Below are 23,994 nucleotides of genomic sequence, written 5' to 3'. Positions count from 1 at the left end.
ATCTTTTTAACATAAGTCACATCACCTGACATGTAAACTGAAAATGTCAATTAACCCACTAGAAATGATGAATTTCTTAGCTTAGGGATCCTGATAATGAAAACACAAGGATTAGATTTTCAGTTCAAAGCTAAGCTACATGTATGATAAACATAACAAGCATGATAATCATATTTATACTTGTATCCAACATGTAAATTAGCAGTTGGCTAATGTATTATGATAATGCGCTATGTTAAGTCTGGAGGACTTCTGAAGGATTCTGACAACTGCCACTTATTATGGCCAGATTGCAAATACCAGCTCTCATGCTTGAATCAGGCTTAGAACCGATGCTATAGTACATTTGTGCAAACCTAGTTTAGTTAAGGGTATTTATTGTACAGTCTCTCACACTTACAAGTGGCAACCCTGTGGCCAGTGTTTCTAAGTTAGGCTCCAATCCACTGCATCCCTGACCAGCATAGTCCAGTTAATCCAGAGGAATATACTGTGAAATTAATTTCATTTTTTAAATAATTGTAGCACTTTCAATGCTGCATGGAATTAAAAAAAGCTTTGATGTAAAATCATGTAAATCTTCTTTATTTTGTATTTTACTTGAGTCAAGGCCACAGTTCAACACGTACTCAGTGTTTTCAGTGCTGTGCATCAGTGTTATTAAAATTTTTTAAAATCTAAATAGCCTGAAATGTTGCTTGAAATATAAACAGCCCTGCAAATATGGCCTGACTGTCATTCCACTTGGAAATGCTAAAATCCTGTTTAATTTTGATTCTGTTAAAATGGTTTTGGGAGGCAGAGAACATCAGGAGATAGTCTATGTGCTCCACAGCACCATGGTCCAGGTAACCTAGGTTCACACCTCCCCCTCTGTGACTGTCAGTGAATCGGTGCTGCAAGCAACATGTTTCCAGGTGCCAGCCAAGTGGAAAAAAAACCCAATTAACAATGGACTTGGGCACAAAACAAATATCATCCTGCCTTTATTCATAGTTATTTATCATTTAGCTTAAACTACTATTCACAAATGTACTAAAGAGATAAACGGTTGTTTACTGTGTACACGTGCATGATAATTAGGTTGGCTACACCTACACCATATAAACGACCCAAAACAAACTTGCCTGAAACTATTTCATGTTTGATTAGCAGCTCAAAGTTTATTTACAGGGTGGCTCCCTAACTTCCAGTTTTACAAGTTTAAAAGTCTAACTGTGACTGAATGAAAAAAAGTTTAAATGTTTGAGTTGGTGCTAAATTAAAAAAGGCTTTCTACTTAGGCTGAAGAGTTATAATGGCTTGGAGTATTTGAAAAGCAAATGTCTAGTTAAGATAGAGAGAATAAAGTGTGATAATTCTGATAAGCATAGTACTGTAGACCAGGAATAGTTACCTGAATGAGTGCACACACCTTCATTTTATTTACAGGTTCATTTTACAGTTTGCCCTTTGAATGAATAGCTGATCAGGTAAATGTAAGATTTAATAACTTAATAGTTCTGATATTAAATAAGGTTATTCTTGCTGGGGACAAAGCCTGACACGTTTGGAAGTTACTGTCTCTATTTGGTATGACTGCACGTCTTTGGCTTTGTGGGAGAAAACCAGGGCATCCAGAGGAAACCCACACAGACACAGGGAGAACATGCAAACTTCACACAGAAAGAATCCTGGCTACCTGGCTGGGGAATCGAACCCTGGCCCTTCTTGCTGTAAGGTGACAGCACTATCCACTGCACCATTCATTCAATGACACATTTTATTCATTTTCCAGCATGTTAAAAACTAAAATAAAACAAATTATTTTACATTTACAGCATTTAGCGGACGCTTTTATCCAAAGTGACTTACAGTACTGTGACAGTATGCTGTCTAAGCAATTGAGGGTTAAGGGCCTTGCTCAGGGGCCCAACAGTGGCAACCTGGCACTGTGGGGCTCGAACCAGCAACCTTTCGATTACTAGTCCAGTACCCTAACCGCTAGGCTACAACTGCCAAATTTTGTAACTTAATTAATCTAAATTAATGATGGAAAAGAGAAAGGCGGTTGTTTTTAACGTCTCAGCAAATAAATACTGCAGGTTACACGACTGAAATTATATAAACGTTTCCGTAGCTTTTTAAAAGACAGTAAATAAGTGTTATTTAAACGCACTATTTAATTCATTTTAAACCACAAAATAATTCATTATATTTTCGGACAGCACCACTCAAACTTCCAGGTAACAACCGTTTACCCGGCGCGTCCCCGACACAGGCGCGCCCCTGGAACCTAACGCGCTTTAACCTCGGGTTACGTCCAAATTCGCGCTTTTAGCACTAAATAGTATGCCAAATAAAACTATAGAGTGACGTGTTGCAGTGTTATCGCGCTATGCCCTTTTATTCCGTAAGATGCGATTTAGAACGTTACCCCAGCTCTCGTCTCTTATTGGTGGAAGCGAGTGCTACGTGGACATAAGCAGCAGTAACAGGTAGCAGCGCGTGTCCGTTATCAGTTCATTTGAGTAAAACGGTCTCAGAAGTAAAAGCAGCTCTGTGAGAGACGTTATTAACATCCTAATGTCGCTCTAATAAGTGCACTTCTTTAATCCCTCTTATTGTCTCCGGTGGCTTTTGAAACACTTTTGCACAGTTTTAAGGTAAGACTTACTTTTCTCTATGAATTATCACCTGACTAAAATATATTTACAGTTTATTTACAGTGTAGTTTGACTGTGTCATGTTGACCCAGTACAATGTAAACTGTAGTGTTGACTAATGCTTATTAGTGGTTTGTATCTGTGTCATTTACAAATAAATTATAATAAAAACAGAAATTAAAAATCTTTAGTGTTGCATGAACTATAAACAAACTTGAAAAATTGATTTGCCCTTATAAAGTGATATCTGTAAAAAAAACAATTAGCATTTCTGGTGTATTGGTAATAGACTGAGGTAATACATTCAAGATATAATAAATACATAAAATAAAGTTATAAATATTGCATTATTAAGGTACAAAATTGGTCAAACTCAGTATTTATAACAATGGTTTAAATATATCAAGACTATAATACAATAATAATATTATTTATTAAAATTAATGTAACCTAATTATATTTTACTATGTAATAGTAATAATAATAAAAAATTGCAATTATTATCTAATATTAATCATCTATAATATTAATGATTATTATTTCAAAATATTGGTCCAACCCAACAAAAATACCAGTTACATAAAGACCTAATACCTTGACTTGAAAAAAATATACTTGCAAAAAAATACTTAACAGAAATGTATTGGCTTCTTGCTTGCACTGCCTATATGGTAATATAAAGCTTGCTTTGACTGTGGACAGCGTCATCCATGTTTCATAGCAGACTTATTTTAAAGGTTCCTGGAATGGCCATTTGACCACCCCGACAATTATTCTCTCAGCATTAAGTGAGAGGGTTTTCTTCCTACTACTGTAGGCACAGAGAAATCTCCAATTGTAGTCATTCATAATACCTGTCTCAAACTTAAACGACTTTACACAATTTTCCATACCAGCAAAATATCGGTACAAGTTTTTGTATATATATTTGGACACAACATATTTTAAAACAACAATAAACATATAAAAAGTACATTCACCACTTTTGTTTGAAGAAGTTTGTGTTTCAATCACCCGCAGAATACTGCATAAATCATCGAGTCCTAGGAGTGTGGTGCCCTGCCAGTCATTCATGCATACCTGGGGGGTAATTTGGAGTAGCCAGTTTATCTATTACATGTTTTATTAAAACGTAGGAAAAGAAAAACAGATTACCCAGAAAAAAACCTCACATGGTCAGAGAGAACGTGCTAAACTCCTGACCAGAGTGACCAGTGTAACCAGAGGCAATGTACATTTACTTACACTCTTGCTAGACAGCCAGTTAAAAATGTAGAAGCTGTGTGGCACAGAATACAGTACACACTACATGACTTTCTTGTACTTGCTAATGATTTGTGTATAGAAAAATAATGTATTTTAAAATGTACATAACTAATATTAATATTGTCAATAAACAAACAAAAACAAAACTCGCACTCATTGATGAGCTTTTAGGTTTTGTCTATTTTTAGACATGGTTGATCACTGGAGGGACAGTGGTATCCTAGTGGGTAGAGCTTTGGGCTGTCAACTGAAAGGTTGAGTGTTTAAATCCCAGCTCTGCCATGCAGGCACTGTTGGGCCGTTGAGCAAGGCCCTTAACCTTCTCTGCTCCAGGGGCGCCGTACGATGGCTGACCATGCGCTCTGACCCCAGCTTCCAAACAAGCTAGGATACGCGAAGAAAATAATTTTGTTGTACTGTATGTCTGTATCTGTATATACGACAGTAAAGGCATTCTATTTTATTCTGAGCAGTATTCTCCTTATATAAGAAATTAGAGTTCTCACTGCTAGATCCTTTCTCGTTCACATCAGGGTCTGCACGGTGGTGTGTTGGGGATTTAAGTATGAAGTCTAAAGGGAAGCGCTCGAAGAGGACTCGGAACTCCTGGGCAGAGCAGGAGCACGCTGACCTGCAGCTGGACATGGAACCTGGCTCCAGTGAGCAGGAGGGCTCTGAGGCGTCTCTTCCACTTGGGGCATCATGGAGGGCAGCTGAAAACGAGGGCCGTGCCAGAACAAGGATGGGCACCCGGCGGCGCAGATGCCAACATGGAAGCGCCAAAGAGCGCAACGTGCGCAGGCTGGAGAGTAACGAGAGAGAACGGCAGAGGATGCACAAACTGAACAATGCTTTTCAGGCCCTGCGCGAGGCTATCCCACATGTCCGCATGGACAAAAAGCTCTCCAAGATCGAGACTCTTACACTGGCCAGGAACTACATCAAGGCCTTAACCACCATCGTCCTGGGCATGTCTGGTGCACGTCTGCCCAACATGGAGACCCAGCAGCATGTGGAGGACATGGACCATGATGACCTAGCCAAGTACCTCAACCAGATCCACAGCCTCAGCCAAAGCAGCTAACACCAGCTCTGACCACTGTAGCACTGTAGCTCACTGAGTGAGTATTTGGTGAAATACTGGAGTGCACTGTGGAAAAGAATACACTGTATTGCCAATTAGGAATCATCAGACTGAAACAGGTTGAGTTACAGTTGCTAGAAAATGTTTGTGAATCCTAGAATTGTTCATGAAATGTGGTCTGATCTTCAACTCTCACTAAAAACACATTCAGCTTGAACCAATAACTTGAACACAATCACACTTTTACTGTTTATTGAACATAAATGATTCAACATTTACAGTTCAAGCTGGAAATGTGTGGGTATTTAAACTGGTAGAACCTAGTTTCACAACAGTAATCCTTCTTGTTGCCTTTCACTGGGCCATCACAATGGTTTCAAGCTTTGGATTATTGGATAATGTCTTGCATGAACAGCCAACATTAGTTTTTGATACAGCTCTGATGTTAAAGGGTGATGGACCTTTTTCTCATTTGTCCACAGAAAATTGTTCCAGAAATGTTTCTCACTTATTTATGTTTAACTGGTGTTAATATCACCACAAAGAAACCGGCTGGCACAGTTGTCATTTTTATGTTGACACTAGTCGTCACTGACATTGTCTTTTATGGAGTAAACTATTTTTCCTAACAGTGTCCTTCTATTAACTTTGTTTTTTATGAGTGGAACTCATAATAGACACAAAGACAGTTTTGAAAAGTTCTAGAGATTGCCACAGGTCACCCTACTTTTATCTACTGTTGGGCCCCTAAGCAAGGCCATTAAACCTCAAATGTTTGCCTTGTGTTTGGTTACAACTGGAAGTTGCTTTGGATAAGTGTGTCTACTAAATGCTGTAGATGTAAACATGCGTCTGTACAGGTCCTCTAAAACATCTGTTAATGGCTCACGTGTGTGGAATTTTATAGGAATTGTATGATCTATTTTAATTCTATATCATTTATTGGAGCCATAAAATACATCTTGTGTTAGTTGTTTATGTGGAATGTGTTTGTTGAGAATTTGAACTTAAATGACAGTCAGACCACATTGGATGTGTAAATAATGCTGAAAATAATGTCATTCTGAAGAGTTCACAAACTTTTTCTTGCAAATGTATATCCCTGGATGAGATGCTCAACCAAGCTGGAGAATTTTTACATTGATTGTACGACTGGGAAACACTGGGTGCGAGGCAGGAATACCCTAAACAGGGTGGCAATCCATTGCATGGTTACGTCCATCCCATCCCCGACTTGGACACAGCCGTGGGCTGAAAGCACAGCTGAGATTCAAACCCAGATCTCGGCAGTGTTGGGCTGGCGTGATAGACCGCTGCACCACTCGAGCCCTGCAATGTGAATAGTGCTGAAACAGAACTGCTCGTCTGACAGAACTGTGGTAAAGTGTAACTAAGTGAAAAGTAAACTTTAGAATTATCGGTGGTCACGTTTATTGAAAGGACATCATGCATACATGAACACTGACAACAAGTTATTATAATATCTGTAATTATTACAGTTTTGTATGTTTTTTTTATTTCATGGTACAACCCTGGGAAACCTTTCCTTTAAAAACCTTTGCCATCACACATCTCACTATGGAATGACAACTGAAATATAGTGCACAACTATACAAACTATTTTTTTCCCATCCAAAGTTTTCACTTTTTTTTTTTTAATCTATCTCCATGTATGTGTACATATATATAATTTTTATTTATACTCACTTAGCTATAGGTAATGCCCCAAAATCATGCCTAAATACAGGGTTTCTCAAACTAGTCAACATTAGGCCCACTGTACAAAAACTCATGTTTTTCATCCCTTCATTTGCCAAGTACTTGAGATATTTAAAATAAGACCTCATACCAAATAATAATAAATAATCTATTTAAAATGAAAATAACATTTATACTGATATTAAATAAAACCAAAAAACAAAAGGTACCCATGTCAAGCAAACATACCAGCACGTACCAGGAATTAAGTAGCTTTTCTACAGGATGTGTTTGGAACTGTTATTTTGGAGTCATACTTGAAAGTTAAACCACAACCTTAAGGTTGTATTTGCAGAAGACTATCATATGTACTTTTATGATATTTGCATTTATTAACAGCAAATTAAATTCTTTCGTTTTAATTGTAATGAAATTGCCATCAGTAATTTTAAAGTTAGCCCAATGACTTCGCCTGAGTGTAGGCTACTACTTGTGGTGACTATTTGTAGTCGTGGGCCTTTGGTTGAGAAACCCTGCTTCAATTTACAATAATGTTTTACATACTACCATAAAAGTGTACAATCATACAATGGCACTGCCATAATGCAACTTTAATTAAAATAAATATCCCTTATACTCTCATTGTGCTGCCTTTGTAAATATTAATAGTTCATCTGTATTTGTACGTGCTGAAAATCCACTGGGATCTTTGGGATTCCTGAGAAAATAAACTTCTTTATCATTGTGTAATGCTAAGAATTGCACGTGTGTTGTCAAAAACCGCTACCAAAAGGATGGATAGATATGCCAACTGAATGTATTACAATAAACGTTTTCAGCAAACAGTTGACACACTTTCTTACCTTTTAAATTGGTCTTATGTATAAAAGTTTACCTAGTTTTTCCAGTGAGACCATACACATGGATAAAATCCTCTTAGCACAGGATCTTACGGTCACAGTATCTATCATAACACAGTAGTTTCAACAGTGCAGTAGCTTGGTGTCAGATTAACAGCAGTCCATGAAAAAGAAAATATGTGCACAGTAAGGGAGAACAATCCAAACAACTATGACTGTGCAGCACCACGCTACTTTCGTCTGCCCATTTAACCCAGAATCATGTCCAGATCTGCATAAATGGGACGGTGATAGCCTAGTGGGTAGAGCTTTGGGCTATCAACTGAAAGGTTGAGAAGTTCTGCCATGCAGCCACTGTTGGGCCCTTGAGCAAGGCTTTTAACCCTCTCAGCTCCAGGGGCGCAGTACAATGGCTGACCCTGCGCTCTGACCCCAACTTCCAAACAAGCTAGGATATGCGAAAGAAAGAATTTCATTGTACTGTACATGTGTATATGTATTTATGACAAATAAAGGCTTTCATTCATTAAATGGTGAAAAGTATCTTTAACCCTTTGATGCACAACCTGGGTCAAAAGTGACCCAACTGAGTTTTTATTTTCTATATCTTTGCAATAAATTAATTTCGTCATTCAAGCTTCCATGAATTTTTCAATTAACTTGTTTTTGATCATCACAAATCCTTATTTCAGTTTTATATTTTTTGCTTTTTTAATAAAAATCATTTTTGTATCACTACCCTTCTAATGCACAACATGGGTCAAAAATGACCATTATGTATTTACTATGGAATTTGACAGAAACTACTGACATTTGTAAGTGTTTGTAGTCAAAAACATATTTACTGATCTTTTGAAAGACAACCAAAGATTAGGCTCTTGAATCTTGAATATGCCCAATACTATTTGCTTGCTAGCTGTTTACATATTCTAGAAGAGATAGCTTTTATTAGCTAAGACAGCAAATACATGAATAACTGACAAATGTGCATATGAAAATATTCTTGAATGGATGAATATGGGTCATTTTTGACCCATGTTGTGCATTAGAAGGGGTTTGCTTAGCTTGTGCATCAAAGGGTTAAGATGTGTTCTGTACTTCTGCATTATATCTCTTTTCCCCTAGTCGGTAACATTCTTCTCTAAAGCATGCATACACCTCCTGAGAAACACACGTCTTCATGGCATTACTCTGATGCACACACACACTCTTCACATTTATAGCTTCAGACTGTTTGTGTTACTACAAGTCAGCAGGTCATTGTGCTCAGTAGGGAAGGAATCTAATGTTAGCAGCCAGTGAAAGGGAAACATGTTCCTAGCTAATGCTGTTAGCCTCACCTTTTTAGTTTAGTTTTGTTTGAATGACCCCGTCTGTGTAACAGTCTGTAACTGTGTGTGATAGCACGCTTTGTTTGTTAGATTTTGAGAGGAACGTGTGCAGAGCAGTAGTTAGCCTACACCAAGCTCTGACCTTCTGTCCCGAATACACTGCTACTGAAATCAGATAAACAAAATAACTCGCATCACTACAGACAGATAAAACAACTAATAATTTAAGACCTTCCAACCAGGAGTTCTCAATCTGTAGCTTCTGGACAAAAAGGTGCAGCCCACACGGCTATTATTCCTAAATGTTGATGCGTGTGTTCAGCTGGGTGACTGGCTGTTGGCCACTGTTGCAGCCCATTCAATAAGAAAGTTGAGAACCGCCCTTTTCAAACAAAACTACTACGTAAAAACAATACGTAAAATAACAATACATTACTAACTACTTCAATTTTTATGGAAATTATCTAACCATGTGACTGCAGTCTGAAGGGCTGGAAGGATGTGGAACAGGGGCTACACCAAAGTGAGGGTTGAGATTAGGAATGGCTTTAGGCTTAATATGCAGTAGGTCAGGTGGAAATCAGTTGGAAAACAGGTGGAACAGGTGTCGTGTTGCTAACATCCTACAGCATTGCCGTTGATTTCTGGCTGCTGCGAGCCACGTCGAGGTATACCACTGTACCCGCTGTCGGTCAGTGATGGCATGCAGATGCGTGGAGCCTCCAGAGCGTTGCCTCTGACGCTGATGTGCTCCCAACCACCCTGCGTTCAGAGACAATGAGAGGTCTTTTATTCACAGGTTTAATTGACACAGCAGGTCTGTCACTATTCACTGTACTATTAACCCCACACTTACAAAGAAAGAAATTCAGTCACCCCAATAAATAACTTCAGTGTGGTTTTTTGTGATGTTTTCAGTTATGATACAGTATGTTATTAGCATGCCCACATAAATGAAAAAGTAGCTTTTAAATTTACTACACTACATGGACTAACGTATTGGGACACACCACTGAATCATTAAATTTAAGAGTGTTGTTCAGTTCCATTGCCACAGGTGTATAAGATCAAGCACTTAGTCGTGCAGTCTGCCTTTACAAACATTTGTGAAAGAATAAGTGGATCTAAGGAGCTTACTGAATTCCTGCATGTTACTTCAATAGGATGCCACAGTTGCAACAAGTCAGTTTGTGAAATTTCTTCCCTCCTACTGGTATTATTGAAGAGTGGAAGCGTTTAGGAACCACAGCAACTCACAAAGCAACAGCACATAGTGTGTAAAACTCACACACACTCCAAACCCCCTCTGGCATTAACATCAAAAACTGTGTGCCGGGAGTTTCAGGGCAGGGGTTTCCATGGCTGAGCAGCTGCATGCAAGCCTTACATCACCAAGCACAATGCCGAGCCTCGAATGGAGTGGTATAAAGCATATCGACGCTGGACTCTAAAGCAGTGGAAATGTGTTCTCTATCAGGCAGTCTGATGGATGAGCCTGGTTTTGTTGAATACCAGGAGAACATTACCTGCCTGACTGCATTATGCCAGCTGTAAAGTTTGGTGGAGGAGGGATAATAACACTATATGGCTGTTTTTCAGGAATTGGCTAGAGAAAGGAAATCCTTAAATAATAACATAGGCCATTATAAAACTTCAACTCTAGATTTTAAGCTTTGAGGTAGTTCAAGATTTCAGTTGTACAGGGCTGGCTGAAACTGAGACTAGTCTTTACAGGAGTGATATGCATATTGCATAACATTGTTATATTTTCTCACATGATGTGTTGTTTAAACAAGGTGCTGAGTCAGACTGTTACTTTTTAACAGTGGTGTGCTTATGTTCCAGGCTCAGCAGACATTAACAAAACTAGTTTTATAAAAAAGTTTTTTATGCATGTACACTGTCCTTGCAATGTATTCTATGTGACTGCCCTGAAAGGTTAAAAAGCCTCTTCATGCACATTATTTAGCAGTCTTTTGTTACAAAATTGTATGTATTGAGATGTATTCATTTATTTATTTATGTACATTTATTTATTTTAAACATGGCTCATTAGCTTACCCCAATGCCATAATCCCAAGACTGTCCTCTGGGCTCCAGGGGCTGCACACCTAGCCTGCGACAAACCGTCCCACAGCTCAGACTGTGGCTGCCCTGCACCTTATCAGCAATGACCCACACCTAAAACAAAGCAAGGCAAAGTAACTACTAACCCCATTTTTGTAAAAGCTGAATTCTGAATTGGTAACAGGTCAGGTTATTATGATTGTGTATAATCCAAGATGGGTTGTGGCTCATCACTTCCTGATGATAGACTTGTGAAGGTACCATTGACGCAGAGACGTATATTGGAATTTTGGAGAGACATATGCTTCCTTCAAGGCACCGTCTTTGCAAGGGAATTCCATGATTATTTCATGATTAATGCCAGGCCTCATTCTGCATGTGCTACAACAGCATGGCTTCATGGACACAGACACCACTTTTCCACCGACACAGAACTGTTCCGAGTGTTTCCACCCAAGAGGCTGATTCTCAGAACCCCAAGCTGCAGAACCACCACACGTGAAGTAAATCCAGCTAAACATATATACATGTATTCATTGTATTGTATTTTAAAGTGGATTTGATGGTTAGGGTCAGTTGTAGCCTAGCGGTTAAGGTACTGGAGTAGTAATCAAAAAGCCAGTGGTTCAAGCCCCACCATAGTCAGGTTGCCACTGTTGGGCCCCTGAGCACAGCCCTTAACCCTCAATTGCTTAGATAATATACTGTCATGGTACTGTAAGTCGCTTTGGATAAAAGCGTCAGCTAAATGCCGAAAATGTAAATGTAATGCTTATTTCACACAAATGTTTGTGTCGCAGAAGACTTTAGTGATGTTGTTTTTCCCAGGAAATGTGGTGTGTGTGTGTGTGTGTGTGTGTGTGTGTAGAAGCAACACCTGCTCAGACTACAGATGTTAATGATTAACTGATAACCAACACAAAGTGATTAGTGCTGCTGGTTAAAATCATTAAAATTTATTTATAACAGCTGTTGCTTGATTTGAACTAAAGAGCCTAGAGCCTAGAGTCTGACTGCATGTTAAACTCTGTGTGTAAAGTTCTTTAGCTAAAATGATGTGAATAACTTACATTGTGCTCCAGTATGAAGGTACAACTATCTATACTAATGTTGTAAGGAAGGATTTAATATACCGGCTGTATCTTTATTTATAATGACTAGCATGTTTAGTTAGCACTAGTAGAGCTGAAATAGTTCTGCTCAGTGTGTTTATGCTGATCTGGCTGGTCTATATCACTGCAATATTCACTACACTGTTTTTCATAAAGCATGAAGATAAGTTGATATAAAAAGTGATGTGTTTTATATTTTCATCAGACACTTGTATCCTTGACTACTGATGGTCAGATAATGGTTAAGATAAAGAAAATTGTCAAAATCTGCATCCTCTACTCAGGCTATTCAGAATTGTACATAAGTGCCTTTAAACAAGGGCGGCATGGTAGCTCGGTGGGTAGCACTGTTGCCTCACAGCAAGAAGTTCCTGGGTTTGATCCCCAGACGGGGTGGTCCTTTCTGTGCGGAGTTTGCATGTTCTCCCTGTGTCTGCGTGGGTTTGCTCCGCAAGCTCCGGTTTCCTCCCACAGTCCAAAAACATGCAGTCAGGTTAATTGGAGACACTGAATTGCCCTATAGGTGAATGTGTGTGTGTGTGTGTGTCTGCCCTGCGATGGACTGGCGCCCCATCCAGGGTGTTACTGTGTGCCTTACACCCATTGAAAAGCGGTGATAGGCTCCAGCACCCCTCCACGAACCTAATTGGATAAGCGGTTAAGAAAGTGAGTGAGTGAGTGCCTTTAAATGAGCACTAATTAAGCAGTATTTCGATGTACAAACCTGATCCAGAGGCCCCACAGACACTTTGCGCACATTATTTGAAATATGCTCCCACGATGAACCTTGAGGGTAACTGGGCGTTACCCCATGGCGATACCACAGGTTTCCTGCATGTACACACATGACAGAAAATAAAGACACAATGACAGCATTTGGGAAGCCACATATTGTTGTGTTCAAAACATTACATACACTTGTACACTCATTCTGACATATAAACATGCTTCTTCGTTTAAAACGAATTTAAGTTGCCAGAAGCTTGATGATGGTAAGCAGAAATGGCTGATTGAGGTAAAAAAGAGCTACAGGCTAAAGAACATACAACTAAATATTACATCTGCTGTATGTCTGACTCAGCAGATTGTACCTTTGTTTCATTAAGCCACAGAAAAAAAAAACAGTTGCAGAACAGACAAAACCCTAATACTGCCTATAAAAGGCATATACAATTGTATAAAAAAATGTAGGCAAACTTTAAGTGTAGTGGTAACGTAATACAAACATTGGAGATAAAGTTCTTACAATCATAAGAGACATAAGGGAAGAGAAAACAGAAGTCAGTGCTATAAGTGATTTTACCATTTTCATCCACAGCATAGACTGATGTCCTGCCCACTGACACCTGTTTGAGCTTTTGCATGGCTGGGGAGGGGATATGGTACCAGCAGTCACCTGTAAACACACAAACACACACACACACAGATAAGATACCCACCACTGCCTCTGTTAGCATGACTAGAATGAACCCTTCCCTAAAACCCAAATAAGGCTCAAACTTCACCAAAGCTACAAGTTTAAAGGTCCAGTGAGAACATGTTTCTGGTGTACCCGGGCAGTTGAAGCCTAACAGTTAAGGTACTGGACTAGTAATCCAAAAGGTCACTGGTTCAAGCCCCACTACTGCCAGGTTGCCACTGTTGGGCCCTTGAGCAAGGCCCCTCACACCAATTGCTTAGACAGTATACTGTCACAGTACTGCAGTACTTTGGATAAAAACATCTGCTAAATGCAGAAAATGTAAATGTAACTGGCTGCTAATGTAAACCAAGACCTATAGCCTCCATTTTACCATAATGAAAACATAATGTCCTAATTATCACACATTTCTGGATTTAACTAAATTTCAGTAACCATTTTTTCCTGATCATGGGATCATGGGTCCAGATCATAGCGTGAAGAACAAAGCAGGTCATTATAGAACATAAATTTTTTTTGGCGTTAAAGTTGTATGTTCCAATCGCTCACACGACAAGATGTTCATTAGTGTCAAACTTCTGACTTGTACTTAGCTGGGGCACCAGCATATTGCAAAGCATGACCCATTCACACACACTCATGGAGAGTACAGTATAACCTATTATATTATATTATATTATTTTATATTACAGTATAACCTATTATATTATATTATATTATATTATATTATATTACATTACATTACAGTATAACCTATTATATTATTTTATTTTATATTACAGTATAACCTATTATATTATATAATTTTATATTACAGTATAAAGTATTATATTATATTATATTATATTATATTACAGTATAACCTATTATATTATTTTATTTTATATTACAGTATAACCTATTATATTATTTTATATTACAGTATAAAATATTATATTATATTACTTTACATTACAGTATAACCTATTATATTGCATTATATTATATTATTTTATATTACAGTATAACCTATTATATTATATATTATTTTATATTATAGTATAATCTATTATATTATATTACTTTATATTACAGTATAACCTATTATATTACATTATATTATATTATTTTATTTTATATTACAGTATAACCTATTATATTATATTATTTTATATTACAGTATAACCTATTATATTATGTTATATTATATTATATTACATTAATTATATTATTTTATATTATATTATTTTATATTACAGTATAACCTGTTATATTATATTATATTACATTACATTATATTATTTTACATTATATTATATTATTTGATATTACTGTATAACCTATTATATTATATTATTTTATATTACAGTATAACCTATTATATTATACAGTATTATATTATATTTAGGGATGTCCCGATCACGTTTTTTTTTTCCCGATCCCAATCCCGATCATTAATTTTGATCCCGATCCGATACCGAGTCTCAAACTGATACTTGTATTTTCGAGATATTGTCTAGATAAGAACTAGATAATACTGTTCACACAGTGCACACTTCAAGTACATTACAGTTATTCAAATTAATCCAATATGTTTAACAACTGAATAGCTCTGCAGTGCTGTAGGAAAAAAATTGCCTGCATCTAAGCTATTGCTTAATGTTCTTTTATTTTTACAAAATAAAAGTAAACAAACTTAGTGCAGCATTGTAGTAGTAAAACTAGAACACTCAGAATGAGTGAGATAATTACAGTTTCACTTTGAACTTTACATTTAAAGAACATAATTCTGTTTAATGCAGTGATACACTAAAAATGAACAGAAATCTCCACTCAGAAGTGGTGTAGCAGCTTAACTTGAATATAAAAAAAACAAAAAAGTTACCTAACAGCATTACAGTAAAACCTGAATAAAATGGAAAGTCACTCTTTTGTTATGAAGGAAAGCTAGTTCTTAAAGTGCTTGTATTGTGACAATGGTTTGATGGACGGGTCTACGCGAAGTGAGTGTGTTTTGACACTTTGGGGCTTCCATAGTGCATGGAATAGCGTGCTTGGCTCTAGCCGTCCACTATTCGGTACCGTAACAGAAGAAGTTAATAAAGTGTTCTGCTCCCGACAATACCGTTACATAACTAAGCCAATCAGAGTGCTTGATACTGAGATGTCGTTCAGTCTTGTAACACGTAAACTCGTAAAAGCTGTATGTTATGGTCCTGAAGTTTTCATACTGAGATTAAAAGTTGTTGTTTTGTAAACCGTAGTGATCCTCGACTCACACACCATGTAAATAGTAAAATTCTACAGTAATGAACGCAGCTCTGCTCCCACCGCCTCGTGAAACGCTTGCATTGCAGACATCACACTTCACTGTTGGACTTGTTTCACTTTCAAATTTAAAGTATTTCCACACAGCGGACATGCTGACGTAAAACAAAGGATCGGGATAACGATCGGGTTTAGTAAAGCCGATACCGATCAGTTAAAAAATGCCTTGATCGGCCCCGATTCCGATCTTTGAGATCGGATCGGGACATCTCTAATTATATTGTATTATATTATATTATTTTATATGACAGTATAACCTATTATATTATATTGTATTATATTATATTATTTTATATTACAGTATAACCTATTATATTATATTGTATTATATTATATTATTTTATATTACAGTATAACCTATTATATTATATTATATTATATTATATTATTTTATATTACAGTATAACCTAAACCACTTTTGTGTGGAGAAACATCTTTGTGTGTAGAGATACCAAACTCTGTGCTGCAAAAAAAATCTGGCTGCAGTATGACATTAAACTACTGATCAGCTGTTCTGGTTCTTTTTGGGGTTTTTTTTTTTTGTTTGGTTGTTTATTTTTTTTTTTGCATGTTGTATATAGAATTGATCTATTTTTTGAATATCCAATGTTCACATGCACTATGGCAAACCCCTGACACTTGCACAGGTAAGCACAAGCCTTCTCCAACAAATATGAAGCTGTCTGTCACTTCTTTTGCACTGACATAAGGAGCATCACACTATACTTTATGTATTTCTTTGCTGCTTGAGCTGCCATCTCAACCTGACAGTAAAAGTCACTGTTACAGTGTCAAGAAGGTAATATGAAGAAGGGTCTTCCCTTCTTTAGACGCTGCCAACTGTGTCTGTTTAGCACCCAACTAACTGATCAGTTATATCAGGTAAAGCTTCTGACTGGTGGATAAAATGAATAAACAACATTTAGCTACAACAGCTCTTTGAGAGCAAGATTTACTATGAAGGTTTATAAGAATGCAGAATCACCTGCAGGGTTTTGAGGTGACACAGATCCCCTGTAGAACGCTGAACCATCTTTGGCAATCGCCCACACCTGATACACCCCTCCAATAGAAATGGACTTGAAGGGCTGATCTGTTCCCACATGGAGCCATGAAGATCCCTAAATGCCACAGTTAAGACACAGTATGTGCATTTAGCCAGACAGTATAATTATGACATTGCTATATGTAGTCTATATACAGAGCTGCTCCTTTTGTAGACACTGGCATGCATTCAAATGGTAAATCAAACTCTAACATGCATGTACAGTTTAAATTTTCCTACAGCAGGAGTGAGAGAGGTGACTCCCAGACGACAGAGCACGTCTCCCTTTTTGCTGATGGCCCATAAGAGCACCTGCTCCACAGTGGTCTTTGGCCCGCATGGCCAAATTGTGACATCGCTTAGAGAGATGGGTGGAACTTCCTGCCACGGACCAGTCGTAGTGAGTTTACATTTTCTGTGCAGAGATCAAAAGAAAACACACATGAAACACACACTAAGTAGCCACAATCTCCACACACGCGTTTACACAGAGAGCGATATAGATACCTAGCCCAACGCCTGCGCCGGACGAAGTCTTTTAAGGTTTTATGACCGTGGTATGACCTGAAAAAGCAAATAAAGCTGTGAACAAAAAACGTCTGCCAACTTAGGTGTCCAATTACATGACCAGGTTCAAAAGAATGAATATTTGCAACATACGCAGGAAAATCAGCTGCATACTGCCAGCCCTCTCTGTCTGTTCCTTCAGGTACGCTGTAGTCAACAGCCCAGTCTGATACCTGCCAATCAAAAACAAGCTTCCTCAGAACTTCACTAGCTCACATTCAGATATAAAACTAAATACATACACCAAGATACAAAGTGAGATTTGTAGCCTCTAAATATATTGTATTTTACAGCTAGTAAGCAAGATCACAAACCCATGTCCAGTGTGGAGAGGGGGGTTTAGTGTTAGTCTTGGTACACTCATGGAGGCCTGATGCATCACTCCACATGTAACGATCAGTAGGGAGACCCCTGCAGGACATACAGAGTAGGGACATTTTAAACACAAATGTTGACATGTTTGTTTGTTTATTAGGATTTTAACGTCATGTTTTACACTTTTGGTTACATTCATGACAGGAACGAAAGTTACTCATTACACAAGGTTATATCGAACACAGTCATGGACAATTTAGTATCTCCAATTTATGTCACTTGCATGTCTTTGGACTGTGGGAGGAAACCGGAGCACCTGGAGTAAACCCACAGGGGAGAGCATGCAAACTCCGCACAGAAAGGACCCGGAACGCCCCACCTGGGGATCGAACCCAGGACCTTCTTGCTGTGAGGTGACAGTGCTACCCACTTAGTCACTGTGCCGCCACAAATGTAACACTTTATTCAGAGAGTGCCTACATTAGGCCTTTACAACACGTTCATGAGCAACACATAGGCCTTCCTAATTCATTTATTAATTATCTTAAATGATGCTATAAATATTTTATAAATGTGTCAAAACTGTGATAGTAATTTTAGTACATATTAGCCACCCTGTTATTGTCCCTATTATTCCAGTATGGTCAAATCTGGCCTTTTCTTAAAAACATTGGATCTAGCGCTCGGGTGGTGCAGTAGTCTAATGTGCTAGCGCCAGTTCTCTTAAATCCCAGCTGTGCTATCTACTGGCTGACACCTACACCAACACACGACTGGCTGTGTGTCTGTAAGGAAAGGTACAATGGTCGAAGCAGTGATCCTCCTCTCTCCCAGTATTACAACCTCTGCCAGCCAGTTGAGGTACCCATACATGGGATGGAAGTGTGTGGCTCTCTGCAAGCGATACTGCGCTCTGTGAGACCCCCCTCCCTGGCAGGTGAAAGAAAGTGACTGGTATCTGAGCTGGCAGAAAACTGGACCAGATCGAGACCAGCAGGTTGCAAACAGAGAAGGCAACTAATTAAGGAAGAAACCATGATGAATACAAACACTTCCATCTGGAGCAAATTAATGCTCAACAAGGTGTAGGTGACAGTTAAGAGGAACCAACAGGCCCCCCTATGCCATGGAGGACATGATTCTGTGGGCACTTTACAGGATCTGGAAACAGAATACATACAAAAACATACCTGATCTGAAATTTGTGTTAATTAAGCCTAAAGTGTAGTAAAGTGGAATTCAATTTACCAAGAGCACAGAACCATGTACTTAAAGAAACAGTATACAAAACTGTTATAGATCACCATTCCTATGTGAAGTTCTAACAACGTCATGCATTCAGAAAGCCTATGTACAGTGTATCACAGAAGTGAGTACACCCCTCACATTTCTGCAGATATTTAAGTATATCTTTTCATGGGACAACACTGACAAAATGACACTTTGACACAATGAAAGGTAGTCTGTGTGCAGCTTATATAAAAGTGTAAATTTATTCTTCCCTCAAAATAACTCAATATACAGCCATTAATGTCTAAACCACCGGCAACAAAAGTGAGTACACCCCTTAGTGAAAGTTCCTGAAGTGTCAATATTTTGTGTGGCCACCATTATTTCCCAGAACTGCCTTAACTCTCCTGGGCATGGAGTTTACCAGAGGTTGCCACTGGAATGCTTTTCCACTCCTCCATGACGACATCACGGAGCTGGCGGATATTCGAGACTTTGCGCTCCTCCACCTTCCGCTTGAGGATGCACCAAAGATGTTCTATTGGGTTTAGGTCTGGAGACATGCTTGGCCAGTCCATCACCTTTACCCTCAGCCTCTTCAATAAAGCAGTGGTCGTCTTAGAGGTGTGTTTGGGGTCATTATCATGCTGGAACACTGCCCTGCGACCCAGTTTCCGGAGGGAGGGGATCATGCTCTGCTTCAGTATTTCACAGTACATATTGGAGTTCATGTGTCCCTCAATGAAATGTAACTCCCCAACACCTGCTGCACTCATGCAGCCCCAGACCATGGCATTCCCACCACCATGCTTGACTGTAGGCATGACACACTTATCTTTGTACTCCTCACCTGATTGCCGCCACACATGCTTGAGACCATCTGAACCAAACAAATTAATCTTGGTCTCATCAGACCATAGGACATGGTTCCAGTAATCCATGTCCTTAGTTGACATGTCTTCAGCAAACTGTTTGCGGGCTTTCTTGTGTAGAGACTTCAGAAGAGGCTTCCTTCTGGGGTGACAGCCATGCAGACGAATTTGATGTAGTGTGCGGCGTATGGTCTGAGCACTGACAGGCTGACCCCCCACCTTTTCAATCTCTGCAGCAAAGCTGACAGCACTCCTGCGCCTATCTTTCAAAGACAGCAGTTGGATGTGACGCTGAGCACGTGCACTCAGCTTCTTTGGACGACCAACGCGAGGTCTGTTCTGAGTGGACCCTGCTCTTTTAAAACGCTGGATGATCTTGGCCACTGTGCTGCAGCTCAGTTTCAGGGTGTTGGCAATCTTCTTGTAGCCTTGGCCATCTTCATGTAGTGCAACAATTCGTCTTTTAAGATCCTCAGAGAGTTCTTTGCCATGAGGTGCCATGTTGGAACTTTCAGTGACCAGTATGAGAGAGTGTGAGAGCTGTACTACTAAATTGAACACACCTGCTCCCTATGCACACCTGAGACCTAGTAACACTAACGAGTCACATGACTTTTTGGAGGGAAAATGACAAGCAGTGCTCAATTTGGACATTTAGGGGTCTAGTCTCTTAGGGGTGTACTCACTTTTGTTGCCGGTGGTTTAGACATTAATGGCTGTATATTGAGTTATTTTGAGGGAAGAATAAATTTACACTGTTATATAAGCTGCACACAGACTACTTTTCATTGTGTCAAAGTGTCATTTTGTCAGTGTTGTCCCATGAAAAGATATACTTAAATATCTGCAGAAATGTGAGGGGTGTACTCACTTTTGTGATACACTGTACCTTTTATTATTTTTGTAATTAATCTAATCAAATCAAATCAATCTTTTCATGTAAGATAAAGCATCTAACTTACTGCTTTAAATGGTTTATGTAATGTTAGGAATACCCAACCTAAGAACCATTCAAATCCATGAATCTCAGTAAACCAGTATGTGACATCACACTTTTACCTGTTTGTATAGCCAGTAACAGGATTCCACCGTTGGTTCTCATATATATACACACTCTTCACATCAGTCTGTGTGTAGATATTATCAGTGCTGCTGGCAAGGCCTGGATATAAAAGAAGTTTTTTAATTCATAGAGACATGTGCTGTTTATAAGCCTTTTTCTGTGTTCTAAGTATTTGTAATGTATCCTTATTTACCCTGAAAGAAGCCTCCTCCATAGCCCCCTGTGTAGACCCAGGCTGTGTGATCATAACCGATTCCCCACACCACTCCCAGACTATTGCATTCAATAATACGCAGATGCCCTCCAACCTGGCGCCAGAACCTGCTCAATAGAAAAAGAAAAAACTGCTTGTAATAAAATACCACAGTTAGACCATAAATATGACAGGACGTTTTATTTACCACCATGGAATGAATTGTATTTGAATGTATTTTTAATAGACAGAGGAGGGATTCCTATTCAAAGTTATAATGAATGATGATGAGTGCTTGAGTGGTGTGGTGGTCTACTGTACTAGCTCAATACCACTGAGGTCTTGAGTTCAAATCTCAGCTGTGCTATACATCAAGCAAGTTGCTGCAATTGCGGCCTCTGCTGGCTGGTCTGGTTTAGGTGCCTGCATACCTGAGATGGTTAATTCATAAACAGTTGTGTGTGACATTAGTATCTCTGTACGTGATACTGCTCTCTGTAAAACCCTGTCTCTGGCAGGTAAAAAGAAGCAGTCAGTGACTGTGCCCATGACAGAGGGGCACAGTCATAAAAGATGGAAAATAATGGCTAAACAAATAAACAACTTACTAAAATTCGATATAAACACAGAACACGACCAAACCATAAACCACAGCCCAAAGCAATATTACTGAACAGCCCAGGCAAGTGAACACACATGGCAGGGGCAGGCCAGATAATTGCTCTAAAGCAGTCTAATCAGATTGCCCAGAACCCCAAAAAAATACAGAGAAGCTAAATTGCCACTTGTGCCAGCTGCTCAATCCACCACTGAGTAACAACCCAAGCCTTCTAAAAAAGAACCAAGAAAGAGAAAGTCAATACACCAGTAGCAGCAGACAAAATACAAAAAAGACCTGTCACTTGCATCCAGGGTGGTTCTCCTGTGACACACAAATGCAGACCCCAATACACAAGAAAAGCCCCCAGACACCAGATAAAAAGGACACCAACAAAATGAGTCCAAGTCCAACCTTCAGCCCGGCATAGCAGCCTCACAAACCAACAAAGAAACACACAGACAAACAAGCAGACGACAGGAACCCAGTATAGAGCCGAGTTTAAAAGCCTGATTATTAGGGCCAGCTGAAGCAAATGATGCTTCTGAGGTGCCATTTAGGTAGAACTGCACATTTGGCTGCTCTTCTTAAAAACACACCATTAAATACCAGGGTTTACATATGTTTTTAGCATGGAGTGAAATAAATGAATACGTGTAATTAATAATTATATAAAAATTATAATCATGTGATATAATTTTAGGCAAAACATGTTTGTCTATTATTATAACTTAGATAAAACACAAGACATTTTAGAAATAAAAACATGTAAAAATACAGCTGATTGCAAAGGGTTCACACATATGGAGCCATATTTTAGCATCTTTCAATGCCACAATACAAATCCTAAGTCATCTAGACATATACAGTATATTAACTACTATATGTGTTAAACAAAGAGCACCAGCAGTGGGAACTAAATATTGCTGATATGTGATGGAAGGACTAACATTTGGTCACAGGGTGTCGGGTAAGGTGAAGCCTCTAAGCCTGGCGTGGGTTCACTGACGAATATGTCTCCTTTGCAGGTGATGGACCAGATGGCCTGTTTGGAAGGTGGACCCTGGATACCTCGGGAGTCGCAGCAGGACACACTGAGCAGAGCCAGCTAAGAGAAAAGATACAAACACCGTTACCAAAAACAGCATCCGGTGATTCTACCACTTTTAAACAAATGAATCCCCATGATTAGCACCAGGAAGGTCTTATTGTATGGTTTCTATACCCAGTCATGCATCTCCAGCTCGGTGGCAGCTGCCAAGCGGATGGGCCACCTCTGCTTGGTCCTTTCCGCTGTGTAGATGGCAAATGTGTGCTTAGACTCATTCAGCACTGGCACCAGGATGGTGACTTCATTAACAAATGCATGAAGATACTGAAGAGAAAAAGAGAGAGAACCACTTTCTTAAGTTTTTGATTTGTACCTTGACTTGGTACTTCTGCGTATGATAACATGAAGTGGGCAACAGAGACAAACAACCATTTACAGTCGGCATTTAAATTTGTTTCTGATTGTGTTTATGGGGTGCTCAGGTGGCACAGCGCTCTTTATACTAAACCCCACCACTGAGATCTAGGTTTGAATCTCGGTGGTGTTATCGGCATTCAGCTATTCAATATTCAATACTTAAATTCTTTAGCTAGGTTGTTTGCATACCCATAAACAAAGAACCAACAAAGCACTTTGCAGAAATGCCACCTTATGTTCTTGTCCTTTTCAACTTCCCTAAATCCTACACAGTTGCTACTATGACTGGTTTTCCAGTCGTTTTCCTTGAGTACTAGTGCACAATTAAAAAAACAACAATCATTACTTGTCTGGTCTGCTTGCATTTCAGTGTGCAAATTACCTTCTTCTCCTCATTAAAGGTATAATATATGAAAAGAATGCCATCCTTGTTGCCGTCGGTTCCAGAAAACTGCTCCAGCGCAAACTGCACATCCACCCACTTGTGAGGCTTCCAGTCCCTCCACCACTGCATGGTGCCCTTCTTCACCCACACAGACTGAGAGATGGCAATAAAAGAAGGTGACAAAAGTATGTGACTAGACTGCATTCACTCTTCTTTTGTGGACCCTAAAATCAAAACAAACCAAAGTATGTTGATACTGGTGTGCTTTGGTGAGAACAGCACCTGTTCGATGGCTTGCTCATAATGCCTGAAGTTCTCCATCTCTCTTTTGGACCTCTCACTGAGCTGCTCTAAGATTTGTTTGTGCCAAGTTGCTGTCTGTGCTGGTGTGATGGACAGCGACATGGCCTGCATAGAGTTGATCAGGCCTGGAAAGACAATATATTTTGAATAAACAAAACATATATA

The 23,994-nt window shown here is 39.0% G+C and overlaps 2 protein-coding genes across 3 annotated transcripts in view; one reads left to right on the top strand and one right to left on the bottom strand.

Moving 5' to 3' along the window:
• The window catches only part of tecpr1a (tectonin beta-propeller repeat containing 1a), a 55,248-nt gene that overhangs the window by 26,171 nt on the left and 5,083 nt on the right, over positions 1–23,994 (bottom strand). The window contains exons 11-25 of one of the 2 annotated variants that reach the window (XM_063003178.1): positions 23,809–23,954; positions 23,524–23,679; positions 22,899–23,048; positions 22,624–22,781; positions 21,076–21,203; positions 20,879–20,981; positions 17,717–17,813; positions 17,496–17,575; positions 17,343–17,399; positions 17,076–17,250; positions 16,776–16,911; positions 13,367–13,459; positions 12,788–12,894; positions 10,946–11,065; positions 6,417–9,646 (exon numbers count right to left, since the gene is read on the bottom strand). In XM_063003178.1, the coding sequence (XP_062859248.1) occupies positions 9,500–9,646; positions 10,946–11,065; positions 12,788–12,894; positions 13,367–13,459; positions 16,776–16,911; positions 17,076–17,250; positions 17,343–17,399; positions 17,496–17,575; positions 17,717–17,813; positions 20,879–20,981; positions 21,076–21,203; positions 22,624–22,781; positions 22,899–23,048; positions 23,524–23,679; positions 23,809–23,954 (1,853 nt within the window). In that variant the 3' untranslated portion in view covers positions 6,417–9,499. Of the gene's footprint in view, positions 1–6,416; positions 9,647–10,945; positions 11,066–12,787; positions 12,895–13,366; positions 13,460–16,775; positions 16,912–17,075; positions 17,251–17,342; positions 17,400–17,495; positions 17,576–17,716; positions 17,814–20,878; positions 20,982–21,075; positions 21,204–22,623; positions 22,782–22,898; positions 23,049–23,523; positions 23,680–23,808; positions 23,955–23,994 lie in introns of those variants that run through there. The other variant, XR_010013848.1, reaches the window with a different exon arrangement.
• bhlha15 (basic helix-loop-helix family, member a15) lies at positions 2,591–4,995 on the top strand. Its single transcript, XM_063003826.1, has 2 exons — positions 2,591–2,645; positions 4,445–4,995. Exon 2 carries the CDS (start codon positions 4,477–4,479, stop codon positions 4,993–4,995), a length of 519 nt encoding a protein of 172 aa, XP_062859896.1. The 5' UTR covers positions 2,591–2,645; positions 4,445–4,476.

Source organism: Trichomycterus rosablanca, chromosome 10 (assembly GCF_030014385.1).
Source record: "Trichomycterus rosablanca isolate fTriRos1 chromosome 10, fTriRos1.hap1, whole genome shotgun sequence".
In the NCBI taxonomy this organism is placed as follows: Eukaryota; Metazoa; Chordata; class Actinopteri; order Siluriformes; family Trichomycteridae; genus Trichomycterus; species Trichomycterus rosablanca.
The sequence above is the reverse complement of the archived record's forward strand: the minus strand, read 5'-3'. Positions and strand labels throughout refer to the sequence as shown.